Below are 13,413 nucleotides of genomic sequence, written 5' to 3' on the forward strand. Positions count from 1 at the left end.
GCACTATCCCCTAACCTCTCAGTCTCCTTCTCCACAGGCACCCACTGTCACCAGGCTCTTGGATATCCTTTCAGGGATATTCTATAGGACAGTATATACTTCTAGTTTGACCTTGTATAGAGGGGTGGCCCATGAGACCTAAGGTCTTATCTCACCACTTCTCCAACACATTCCACAAGGTAGCCCAGACGTTTTTATTAAGAAGCATATTCATCCTGGGAGTCATTCTGGAGAGGAGCCATGCAAATGTGTACAGTGGTACCATATGTACTACTATACACTCTATAAATATATCTGGCTTCCTTTCTTTAGGGCAAGAGGGCTGGGGTTGGAATCCTCAGCTAGGATTGAAAGGAAACCAGAGCACATAATGCTTAGAGAACATTCCTCGTGTGCATTATAAGAATCCTTGCATGTTTACAACTATGCTCTGCATTAAGTTCTAGAATATTTATTAGTATATTAGAATTACCAAAGCACAGAGAATACCTGAGAGCTTCCTTGCTTATGAGAGAGAGAGGATCTACCTAATGGTCAAATGGGCTTCCTCAAGAGATAATAACGTCACTGCCCAAAAGATGAATGACTGCTGGGCAGAAATGTAGTAGAATTTAAAGAACATCGGGTAGCCTGAATGGTAGGACTTTGCAACCCACCCCATTCTAAAATTCTATGACTCCACCAAACTGGGTCTTTCACATGCTTATTTTATGTATAGTTCAGGGTAGAATTACCTCTTTTGAGCTAACTTTTCTTTCCAGTGTTTTGTTGTTTCTTTGTGCCTGTGTAAAAGGAAAGGAAAAAAAATATGATGAAAAAGGGCAATGTTCTCAGCTTACAGATAATAAAAGAAAACCCACCCCTGTATGATAAATTGTTAACAGCATGGAAGATGAAAGGCTAATTCCTTGATGTAGTCACCCACTGTATGACACCCGCACCTCTCCATTTCCTCATCATTTCCTTAATACTGATTGGAACACATTATTGGATCAGCTTACCTCCATTTCTTTTCAGAGAAATCTGTCTCAAAGGTTTCTGGTGGACATTCTGTAGTATTAGCCAAAGACTGCTTGAATAAATCGGTTAGGTGGGCTGCAACTTTAAAAACAGATGCATTTAACTTTTATCCTCACTTCTTGACAGCCCAACACACAATCAGTACCCAATTACTCATTTGAGATGTTTTCTAAGAGCCTATATTGAGTCTATCAAGTGATTACTAGAATTTCCATGACCAAGCTATAATATAACAGGAAACCAGGTATCTCTATGAAATACCCTCTTAGAGAATACACATCTTATAGTCAAATGTAAAATGTAAGTGACACCTCATTGTCCCACATCACTGGGGGCATCAGTGTTCTACCTAACGGAATTTCTTCACATCTGAAGCACCAAAGCTCAAAAAAATTAAACACTTTATTGAAATTGTTTTTCTAAAAAAATATCTAAAGATCTAAATCAAAGAATATGAATATAATACAACAGTTATTTGATAATTCGGGCAGTGGTTCTCAGAGGTTATTCCAGAGAACATGGTCTTGGCGGGATGTTTAACAGGAGATTAAAAAAGAAAGAAGGTTCCATGTTCCATGGTTATATGAGTTTGGGAAACACTGATTTTTACAAGGTTAAATATGTTTCATTACTGTAGAGTTTTTCTGGACCCTTAATTAGTTCATGTACCTTGTGGCTGTCTAAGAAAATAAGGCAATATGCAGCATTATGCAAACTTATGTTAGCATAGAACTCACTTTTTTTTTCTGGAGCTGTCTCATAGACTAGTGTTTTAGGAAGTAATTTGGGGAGCAGTGACTTAGGATCACCACTATTAATGTGTCAGGGGCAGCTGTAAACATGCAAGACTCTGTTTGATTCCTGCATCTGTTTGTCTGTTTGAAAAATACGTTTGATTTGTCCTTCACTATTAGGCAGCCTGTGCATTTACCTTACAGTGATTGTTCCCTCACACCAGAGGTTAAAAATTCAAATGCTACAATGTAGGGTCACCAGATAAAGTATAGGGCATCTAGTTAAATTTGAATTTCAGATAAACAACAAAAAATCTTTAGTATAAGTATGCTCCATGTTATTTTGGGACATACTTATAACAAAAAAAAATTGTTGTTTGTCTGAAATTCAAATTTAACTTGGCCTTCTGTATTTTTATGTGCTAAATCTGGCAACCCTAACATAAGAGGCCACCCAGGAAAAAGAGTGACAACAGAGTGTAAGGACAGGAGACACCGGTGGCTGTGATGGATTCTTTTGTTCATGGCAGTTCTAAAGGGGCAGCTGCTAATCATCTTCAGCTACATGTCACTGTGTGGTAATGGGACATTTCAAGATAAGGAAAATTCAGATTCAGAAACAACTAAAGCAACTGTGCAAGACAACACTGTGGGGGACACATAAACACATATGTGGGCTGAATGGAGCCCGTGGCTGCCAGTTTCTGACTTTTGTCATATGACCAAAATAGAAAAGAAAACCCCAAACCACAGAAATTCTCCACTGCTTGTCTTCTGTGAACTATGGAACCATATAACCAAGTTTGTTGGGGCTGTATATATCCCCAAATAATAAGCTTTCCAAGAGTAGACTGCTTGGGCCACATATAGTGCAAACAGTGCAAGGTTTTGGTGATACCTGTGTAGTTGCTCCAAAGTTCTGTGTGTGTGTGTGTGTGTGGTGTGTGTGTGGTATTGGGAGTAGAGTGTTGGTTGGTTGACTGTTTCCTTCCTGTATGTTTGCTATGTTTAAATGCAAGTTGAGGCTAACTTAAAAGCCAAATGTCAACTTTTTTCATTCAAAATGTGATAGTTAAAGATAAATTAGAGGCAATCATGGTTTGAAGGATCTCACAATTTAGGCAGGGAAAAAATATATAAATAAATCATTACAATACAACATGGCCAATATGACAACAGAAATATGTACACGGTACTTTGCTATCAGATGAGAGAATAACTGAGAAGTGTATTTAAGATTGTTCCTTTGCAATCTGTAACTATTTTGCAGAAAAATATTAAATGTAATTACCTTCAGTAACACAACTTTTTGTAGTTTCCTCCATTTTAGGGAAAGACTGAAATGAAGACAGAATTCCTTAATGATGATGATTATATTACATACAAAATTTACTTTGTTTAGAAGGATTCCGTATGTGATCAAATTGATCTTTTATGGAACTTACTATAAAATGAATTAGTTTTTTAATGCCAATACAAAAGTGACTTGATTTTTTAGTAATTTCTTTCACTTAGCAAATTTCTAAAAATGGAAATCATTTTAAGTGTAGAAAATTGATTTTTCTTCCTTCTTCCTATTCATTCATTAATTCATAAGACATTTCAATGAATGTCAGTTTCTCTGAAGACAATAAAAACTTTTACTTAAGAGCCTTCAGAATTAGTTATGATTTAAGGAAGAGCCTAAAAAGCTTTTGGAAAATTCGATATATATAAGGGATCAGAGTTCCACAGAAATAAGAAATTATAAGGAGGGAGAAAATGCTTCATAGAAGTGGCAGAAACAGCTATTATTTACAATATTTTGTCTCGAAGCATTTAATATTGAAACAATAGTAAAACCACTAGAGTAAAAACATTTCTTTCTCACCATAACTAGCTTGAGGAGATCTGCAGCATTGGCTCTCTCCTCCTCAGTTCTGGAATCTTTAACTGTCATTTCCTGTAGCTCATCTTCTTTCTTTAGAATATGGTTTATATAATCCTAAATCAGTAGAATAAAAGAAATCAATAAAATGCAGAAATATGGTAGAGAGAGACACAGAATAGTCAACATCAGCTTGAAATATTACAAAAAGGTTAAGAATATGTAAGTTCACAAGGCTCAACAACCAGTTACTGGTCAAGCAATCTGGAAAGGCTTTTCATTAATACATTAATAAACAAAGACCTGAAAAGTCCAAAAGCAAAGCTTTAAGAGCCACAGGACATTATAATTGTCTGAGGACCTCAGAGAGGCCCAACTTCTCATTCAGTGCTCCAGTGTCCTCATTAATAAAATGGAGAGAGTTGGCTTAGATGATTTCTAGAGTCCTTTCCAGGTATAGCCTTTATGATGAGATCTATGAATGTAAGTTACTCAGTTCATGCCTTTGCTTCCAAGAGAAATATACTTTACCTTTTGCATAAATATTTGATCTGTTTTCACAAATAACGGTCCCCTGCTGTAATGCCAGGTATTGGGTATATAACCATAAACAAAACACATATGATACCTGTTCTGAGAGAGCTGACACACTTGACAGTGAGAAGTTATAGATATGCTTATACAGTTAACTATATATGTACAAATTCTTAGACTATTTCCAAAAACCAACAATCCTTTTCTTCCTCAGACAAGTATCAGGTTAATATGCAGTTCTACCTTTTTCCAGAGGTTACTAGATCAGTTTTCCATATAGTGAGAGAGGAGGAGGATGATATTGCAATCACAAATAAAAGTTACTTATCTTCTCAATGTCTTTGGGGCCTCAATACTTCCTATACCTTATGGGAACCATTAAGCATTTTCTGCCTTTCAACCTCTTACCCTCTAGAAGATTGACATTTACGTGTTTCATTAGATAAATATTGGCAGAATTACATAATTTCACGTTCCTCAGGAAACCAAGAAGAATGATTGCTCTGTTCCTGATTCTTTTGGGTCAGGTTACCTGAATTCCATTACCTTCAGGGAAATCTGCAGTTTCAATTTCACCTCATTCTTAATGACCTCGTGCTGGATGAACTGGCGTATCTGTAGCACACTGGGGCTCTTCCGTATAGGGGCTGGGGCGCTCACTAACTGTTTGGACCCAACGTCGAGGCCCTTCCAAATCTGAGTGCCAAATGGAGGTCCTGGAGTTTTTTTTCTATTAACAAAATAAAGCAAAACAACCACCAAACAAATGAGAATATTTTACCATTAGAATTTTTTTTTCCACCGAGTACTTATTATGTAGACACTGCATGCTAGGAACCACTCATTAGGGAATACCACAGTGAAAAAATGGATCCCTGCTCTCAAAAAGGTTTGCAAATATAAGGGAAATTGGGAACAGAACTGGGCAAGTTTTCCTCTTTAAATATGTTACTAAGAATAAGGATATTTAAAAATCCTGTTGCCTGATGTCCCACTGGATAGTGTTTAGGGGAATGCTAAGCCATGCTGTTGCCATGGTGATGCAGCAGCAGCATCGTTTATGCCAAATGCATGCAACTATTCCTTAAAATCCACAGGGAGCCTAAGACACTTGGAATTAACAATCTTTAACTTTTTGGTTCCATGTTCATTTTGACCTGGAGAGATCCTTTGAGAGAGAAATCATCCCATAGATCTGGGAGGTCTTTGAGCTCTTTCTAGATTAAGCATGCCACTAGAATCTTCCCAGGATCTCTTGGGCAGAAACATGTGCCTTGAGCAGACTCACATCTCTATGTTCTCCTTGTAATTGATTTTCAGGAGTGGTGTGCTTTGATGTGTTTCATTTTAAATTGCTCTTCAATTTCGTTCCTTTTTATAGCTGAGTAATATTCCATTGTATACATATGCCACATCTCTTTATCCATTCACCTGTTGATGGACATTTAGGTTGCTTCCATGTCCTGGCTATTGAAAATAGTGCTTCAATGAACATTGTGGTACATGTATCTTCTTGAATTATGGTTTTCTGAGGGTATATGCCCAGTAGTGGGATTGCTGGGTCGTATGGTAGTTCTTTTTTTAGTTTTTTAAGGAACCTCCATACTGCTCTCCATAGTGGCTGTATCAATTTACATTCCCACCAACAGGGCAGGAGGGTTGGGTTCCCTTTTCTCCACACCCTCTCCAGCTTTTATGAAAAAAATAAAATAAAATAAATTGTTCTTCAGTGTCAAATGCCTGGTCAGTGATAGCTACTCAGAGGCTTGCCTGGGTGGCCACTCCACTGGGCATAGAAGGTCATAGCTATAGGAGCTGTGAAGGAAGAGAATGAACTTCCTTCATTAATCTCAGGTGTGGTATATTATTTCTCACAGTGCAGTATTTTCAACTTGGAGATAGTTTTAGTAAACCATTTGGTGTGGTCTTTTCATTTTTCAGATAAGGAGTTAGACATGCAGTGTGACTTTTCCCAAATCCCACATTAATAATTGATAGAGCCAAGACTAGAATTCAGATCATCTTCATTCACCATGTTGATTATAGGCACCAAACTGAAATATAGGGTCCTGTGTGCAAGCACAGGTCACTACCCACACCCTGCCGGGAGCCTGTGCAGCATGCCAGGGCCAACTTCCCCAGGAGAACACACGGCACGCCTCAGGCTGTTGCAACGTCATGCCAGCCTCTGCTGCCGCAAGCACTCCCAGCATCTCAATTGTGACTACTGTACCCCTCGCTCTCCCCGGCCTGAGTGAGCAAGAGAGCCCTAATTAGCCGCTGCTTTAACCGCCTACTCTCTGGCCAGGGAACAGATGCCTGAGGGCAGCCTACATGCAGAGATGGGGCCAAAACCAAAGCTGAACCCCAGGAGCTGTGCGAACAAAGAAGAGAAAGGGAAAGCTCTCTGTGCAGCCTCAAGAGCAGCAGACTAAATCCCTGCAATCGACTTGGTAAACACTGCAACTGTAGAATACCTGAATAGACAACGAGTGCTCCCAAAATTGAGGCAGTGGACTTTGGGGGAAACTGTTGGCTTGGGTTTGCTTTCTGCGTTTGATTTGTTTTTGGTTTTATGTTTATCTTAGTTTAGTTTTTAGTGTTTGTTTTCATTGGTGGGTTTGTTTATTGGTTTAGTTGATCTTTTACTTTTTTGTTTCTCTTTCTGTGAGCGTGTGTGTGTTTCTATGTGTGATTTTGTCTGTTTAGTTTTGCTGTTACCATTTCTTTTGGCATTCTGTTTGTTCTTGTTTTTTTTTTTTCTCTTCCTTTTCTTCCATGCCGTGTGGCTGTCAGGGTCTTGGTGCTCCAGCTGGGTGTTGGGCTGGAGCCTCTGAGGTGAGAGAGCCAAGTCCAGGATGTTGGACCACCAGAGACCTCCTGACCCCATGTAATATTAAGTGGTGAGAGCTCTCCCAAAGATATCCATCTCAACACCAAGACCCAGCTGCACCCAACAGCCAGCAAGCTCCAGTGCTGATGCCCATGCCAAACACTAGCAAGACAGGAACACACCCCCCATCCATTAGCAGAGAGGCTGCTTAAAGTCATACTAAGTTCACAGACACTCCAAAGCACACCACTGGATGCAGCGCTGCCCACCAGAGGGATAAGCTCCAGCCCCAACCACCAGAACACAGGGCAATGGTCCCTGCACCAGGAAGCCTACACAACCCACTGAACCAACCTCACCCACTGGGGGCAGACAACAGAAATAAAGGAAATAGGAACTGCAGCCTGAGAAAAGGAGACCCCAAACACAGTAAGTTAAACAACATGAGAAGACAGAGAGTATGCAGCAGAAAGGAGCAAGGTAAAACCCACCAGACCAAACAAATGAAGAGGAAATTCAGAGAATTTCAGAGTAATGATAGTAAAAATGATCCAAAATCTCAGAAATACAATGGAGAAAAATACAAGAAATGTTTAACAATGACCTAGAAGAATTAAAGAGCAAACAAACAATGATGAACAACACAATAAATGAAATTAAAATACACTAGAAGGAATCAATAGAAGAATAAGTGAGGCAGAGAATGGATAAGTGACTTGGAAGATAGAATAGTGGAAAATAACTGCCACCTAGCAGAATAAAGAAAAAAGAAGAAAGGAATTGAGGACAGCCTCAGAGACCTCTGGGACAACAGTAAATGCACCAACATTTGAATTATAGGGGTCCCAGAAGAAGAAGAGAAAAAGAAAGGGACTGAGAAAATATTTGAAGAGATTATAGTTGAAAACTTCCCTAATATGGGAAAGGAAATAGTCAATCAAGTGCAGGAAGCACAGAGACTCCCATACTGGATAAATCCAAGGATAAACATGCCAAGACACATAATCAAACTGTCAAAAATTAAATATAAAGAAAAAACATTAAAAACAGCAAGGGAAAAGCAACAAATAACATACAAGGGAATCCCCATAAGGTTAACAGCTGATCTTTCAGCAAAAACTCTGCAAGCAGAAGGGAGTGGCAGGACATATTAAAGTGATGAAAGGGAGAAACCTACAACCAAGATTACTCTCCCCAGCAAGGGTCTCATTCAGATTCGACGGAGAAATTACAACCTTTACAGACAAGCAAAAGCTAAGAGAATTCAGCACCACCAAACCAGCTTTACAACAAATGCTAAAGGAACTTCTCTAGGCAGGAAAAACAAGAGAAGGAAAAGACCTACAAAAACAAACCCCAAACAATTAAGAAAATGGTAATAGGAACATACATATCCATAATTACTTTAAATGCAAATGGATTAAATGCTCCAACCAAAAGACACAGACTGGCTGAATGGATACAAAAACAAGACCCATATATATGCTGTCTACAAGAGACCCCTTCAGATCTGAGGAAACATACAGACTGAAAGGGAGGGGGTGGAAAAAGATATTCCATGCAAATGGAAATCAAAAGAAAGGTGGAGTAGCAATTCTCATATCAGACAAAATAGACTTTAAAATAAAGACTGTTACAAGAGACAAAGGACACTACATAATGATCAAGGGATCAATCCAAGAAGATATGACAATTGTAAAAATTTATGCACCCAACATAGGAGCACCTCAATACATAAGGCAAATGCTAACAGCCATAAAAAGGGAAATCGACAGTGACACAATCATAGTAGGGGACTTTAACACCCCACTTTCACCAATGGACAGATCATCCAAAATGAAAATAAATAAGGAAACACAAGCTTTAAATGACACATTAGACCAGATGGACTTAATTGATATTTATAGGACATTCCATCCAAAACCAAGAGAATACACTTTCTTCTCAAGTGCACATGGACCATTCTCCAGGAGAGATCATATCTTGGGTCACAAATCAAGCCTCAGTAAATTTAAGAAAATTGAAATCTTATCAAGTATCTTTTCTGACCACAATGCTATGAGACTAGATATCAATTACAGGAAAAAAACTGTAAAAGTACAAACACATGGATGCTAAACAATACGCTACTAAACAACCAAGAGATCACTGAAAAAATCAAAGAGGATATCAAAAAATGCCTAGAAACAAATGACAATGAAAACACGATGACCGAAAACCTATGGGATGCAGCAAAAGCAGTTCTAAGAGGGAAGTTTATAGCAGTACAATCCTACCTCAAGAAACAAGAAAAATCTCAAATAAACAACCTAACTTTACACTTAAATCACTTAGAGAAAGAAGAACAGAAAACCCCAAAGTTAGCAGAAGGAAAGAAATCATAAAGATCAGATAAGAAATAAATGAAAAAGAAATGAAGAAAACAATAGCAAAGATCAATAAAACTAAAAGCTGGTTCTTTGAGAAGATAAACAAAATTAATAAACCATTAGCCAGACTCATCAAGCAAAACAGGGAGAAGACTCAAATTAACAGAATTAGAAATGTAAAAGAAGTAACAACTGACACTGCAGAAATACAAAGTATCATGAGAGACTACTACAAGCAACTATATGCCAATAAAATGGACAATCTTTAAGAAATGGACAAATGCTGAGAGAAAAGTACAACCTTCTAAGACTGATCCAGGAAGAAATAGAAAATATGAACAGACCAATCACAAGTAATGAAATTGAAACTGTGATTAAAAATCTTCCAACAAACAAAGGCCCAAGACCAGATGGCTTCACAGGTGAATTTTATCAAACATTTAGAGAAGAGCTAACACCTATCCTTCTTAAACTCTTCCAAAACATAGAAGAGGGAGGAACACTCCCAAACTCATTCTACGAGGCCACCATCACCCTGATACCAAAACCAGACAAAGATGTCACAAAAAAAGAAAACTACAGGCCAATATCACTGACGAACATAGATGCAAAAATCCTCAACAAAATACTAGGCAACAGAATCCAGCAGCACATTAAAAGGATCATACACAATGATCAAGTGGGGTTTATCCCAGGAATGCAAGGATTCCTCAATATATGCAAATCAATCAATGTGATACAGCAAGCATATTAACAAATTGAAGGATAAAAACCACCTGATAGTCTCAATAGATGCAGAAAAGGCTTTTGACAAAATTCAACACTCATTTATGATAAAAACCATCCAGAAAGTAGGCATAGTGGGAACTTACCTAAACATAATAAAGGCCATATATGACAAACCCACAGCCAACATCATTCTCAATGGTGAAAAACTGAAACCATTTCCTCTAATATCAGGAACAAGACATTGGTGTCCACTTTTATCACTATTATTCAACATAGTTTTGGAAGTTTTAGCCACAGCAATCAGAGAAGAAAAAGAAATAAAAGGAATACAAATCAGAAAAGAAGTAAAACTGTCACTATTTGCAGGTGACATGATACTATACAAAGAGAATTCTAAAGATGCTAACAGAAAACTACTAGAGCTAATCAATGAATTTGGTAAAGTAGCAGGACACAAATTAATGCACAGAAATCTCTTGCATTCCTATACACTAGCAACAAAAAATCTGAAAGAGAAATTATGGAAACACTCCCATTTACGATTGTAACAAAATGGATAAAATACCTAGGAATAAACCTACCTAAGGAGACAAAAGACCTGTATGCAGAAAACCATAAGACACTGAAGAAAGAAATCAAAGACGATACAAACAGATGGAAAGGTATAGCATGTTCTTGGATTGGAAGAATCAACATTGTGAAAATGACTATACTACCCAAAGCAATCTACAGATTCAATGCAATCCCTATCAAACTACCAATGGTATTTTTCACAGAACTAGAGCAAAAAATCTTACAATTTGTATGGAAACACAGAAGACCCCGAATAGTCAAAGCAATCTTGGGAAAGAAAAACAGAGATGGAGAAATCAGGCTTCCTGATTTCAGACTATACTACAAACTACAGTAACCAAGACAGTATAGTACTGGCACAAAAACAGAAATATAGATCAGTGGAACAGGATAGAAAGCCTAGAGATAAACCAATGCACATATGGTCAACTAATCCATGAAAAAGGAGGCAAGAATATACAATGGAGAAAAGATATCCTCTTCAATAAGTGGTGCTGGGAAAACTGGACAGCTACATGTAAAAGAATGAAATTAGAACACTCCCTAACACCATAAACAAAAATAAACTCAAAATGGATTAAAGACCTAAATGTAAGGCCAGACTCTATAAAACTCTTAGAGGAAAACATAGGCAGAACGCTTTATGACATAAATCACAGCAAGATCCTTTTTGATCCACCTCCTAGAGTAATGGAAATAAAAACAAAAATAAACAAATGGGGCCTAATGAAAGTTAAAAACTTTTGCACAGCAAAGGAAACCATAAACAAGATGAAAAGACAACTCTCAGAATGGGAGAAAATATTTGCAAACTAAGCAACTGACAAAGGAGTAATCTCCAAAATATACAAGCAGCTCATGCAGCTCAATATCAAATAAACTAACAACCCTGTCCAAAAGTGGGCGGAAGACCTAAATAGACATTTCTCCAAAGAAGATATACAGATTGCCAACAAACATATGAAAGGATGCTCAACATCACTAATCATTAGAGAAATGCAAATCAAAACCACAATGAGGTATCACCTCACACCGGTCAGAATGGCCATTATCAAAATATCTACATAGGATAAATGCTGGAGAGGATGTGGAGAAAAGGGAACCCTCTTGCACTGTTGGTGGGAATGTAAATTGATACAGCTACTATGGAGAACAGCATGTAGGTTCCTTTAAAAACTAAAAATAGAACTCCCAAACGACCCAGCAATACCACTACAGGGCATACACGCTGAGAAAACCATAATTCGAAGAGTCATGTACCACAATGTTCATTGCAGCTCTATTTACAATAGCCAGGACTTGGAAGCAACCTCAGTGTCCATCGACAGATGAATGGATAAAGAAGATGTGGCATATATATACAATGGAATATTACTCAGCTATAAAAAGAAACAAAATTGAGTTATTTGTAGCGAGATGGATGGACCTAGAGTCTGTCATACAGAGTGAAGTAAGTCAGAAAGAGAAAAACAAATACTGTATGCTAACACATATATATGGAATCTAAAAAAAGAAAAATGGTTCTGATGAACCTGGGGGCAGGACAGGAATAAAGACACAGACGTAGAGAATGGACTTGAAGACACGGGTCGGGGTTGGGGGAGGGAAAGCTGGGACGAAGTGAGAGAGTAGCGTTGACATATATACACTACCAAATGTAAAATAGCTAGCTAGTGGGAAGCAGTTGCATACCATAGTGAGATCAGCTTGGTGCTTTGTGACCACCTAGAGGGGTGGGATAGGGAGGGTGGGAGGGAGGCTCAAGAGGGACAGGATATGGGGATATATGTATACGTACAGCTGATTCACTTTGTTATACAGCAGAAACTAACACAACATTGTAAAGCAATTATACTCCAATAAATTTGTAAAAAAATGAAATGGCAAATCTGGCAAGATGCAGGACTTTATGATTCTTCTTGCTTAAGATATTTTTCTTTCACTCTTTAAAACCTCAGGTGGGGCCTTTCTCTAAGCTGCCACAATTACAATGCTTACTTTTTAACACGCAGTTGCAAGTCCCTGTATTTAATATTTCACATTATTCTTACATACTCAGTTTGTGCATTAATAAATTAAGACTAAAGGGGAAAGTGAAAGACCTAAGATTGTGTGTTAAAACTAACAAATAAATATTGGGAGAGGGAAGGTTTCTGTATTGCAAAATATCAGTAATGGGTTTACTCAAACTGAATATTTTTCATACTATAGGAAGACGTTCAAGCCTGCAATGTAGGCTAAAAGAAATAAAACTGAGATAAACTAGTCAGGGTATATTTCTCTAAAATCTACAAATATTAAAACTCCTTGAGCCCATTAACAATTTACAAAAGAAGGAAAATATGTGAATATACAGGAGAAGAGCTGAACTCTGGTCCATAGGTAGATGGATATGCAAATATAGTTACTTTATAGCAGAAAAATTTATACCTCAACCGAGGGAAATGTCTCCCATGTCCTTGACTGGAGATTAGGAGGAACAATTGTATCTAATTCTTTCTTCATTAGCCATGGTGAAGCTTCATGGAAAGGGCGAAGCACAGTGATGCTCAGGGCACCTGGTTCACAAAGAGTTATCAGAGGATCATTTCTCTTTGAGAAATATTCTGAGAAATTCAATAGGTATTCACCAAATCGAAAACTTTTGAGAAGCCAGACACAATGACCATGCTTAAGGACCTTACAGTCTAACAAGAAAGGAGAGTCTCAGTCATGGTAACACCTAAAAAAGCTGGATTTAGATCGCCTGAAAGT

At 37.9% G+C, this 13,413-nt stretch overlaps 1 protein-coding gene across 1 annotated transcript in view; it reads right to left on the reverse strand.

The window, feature by feature from the left end:
• Window positions 1-13,413, reverse strand: part of SPAG17 (sperm associated antigen 17) — a 222,063-nt gene that overhangs the window by 32,147 nt on the left and 176,503 nt on the right. The window contains 6 exon segments of the mRNA XM_036865025.1: window positions 735-782; window positions 1,002-1,101; window positions 3,046-3,091; window positions 3,625-3,738; window positions 4,702-4,885; window positions 13,091-13,217. Coding sequence (XP_036720920.1) covers window positions 735-782; window positions 1,002-1,101; window positions 3,046-3,091; window positions 3,625-3,738; window positions 4,702-4,885; window positions 13,091-13,217 — 619 coding nt within the window.

The sequence above is a fragment of the Balaenoptera musculus genome, chromosome 1 (assembly GCF_009873245.2).
Source record: "Balaenoptera musculus isolate JJ_BM4_2016_0621 chromosome 1, mBalMus1.pri.v3, whole genome shotgun sequence".
Classification (NCBI taxonomy): Eukaryota; Metazoa; Chordata; class Mammalia; order Artiodactyla; family Balaenopteridae; genus Balaenoptera; species Balaenoptera musculus.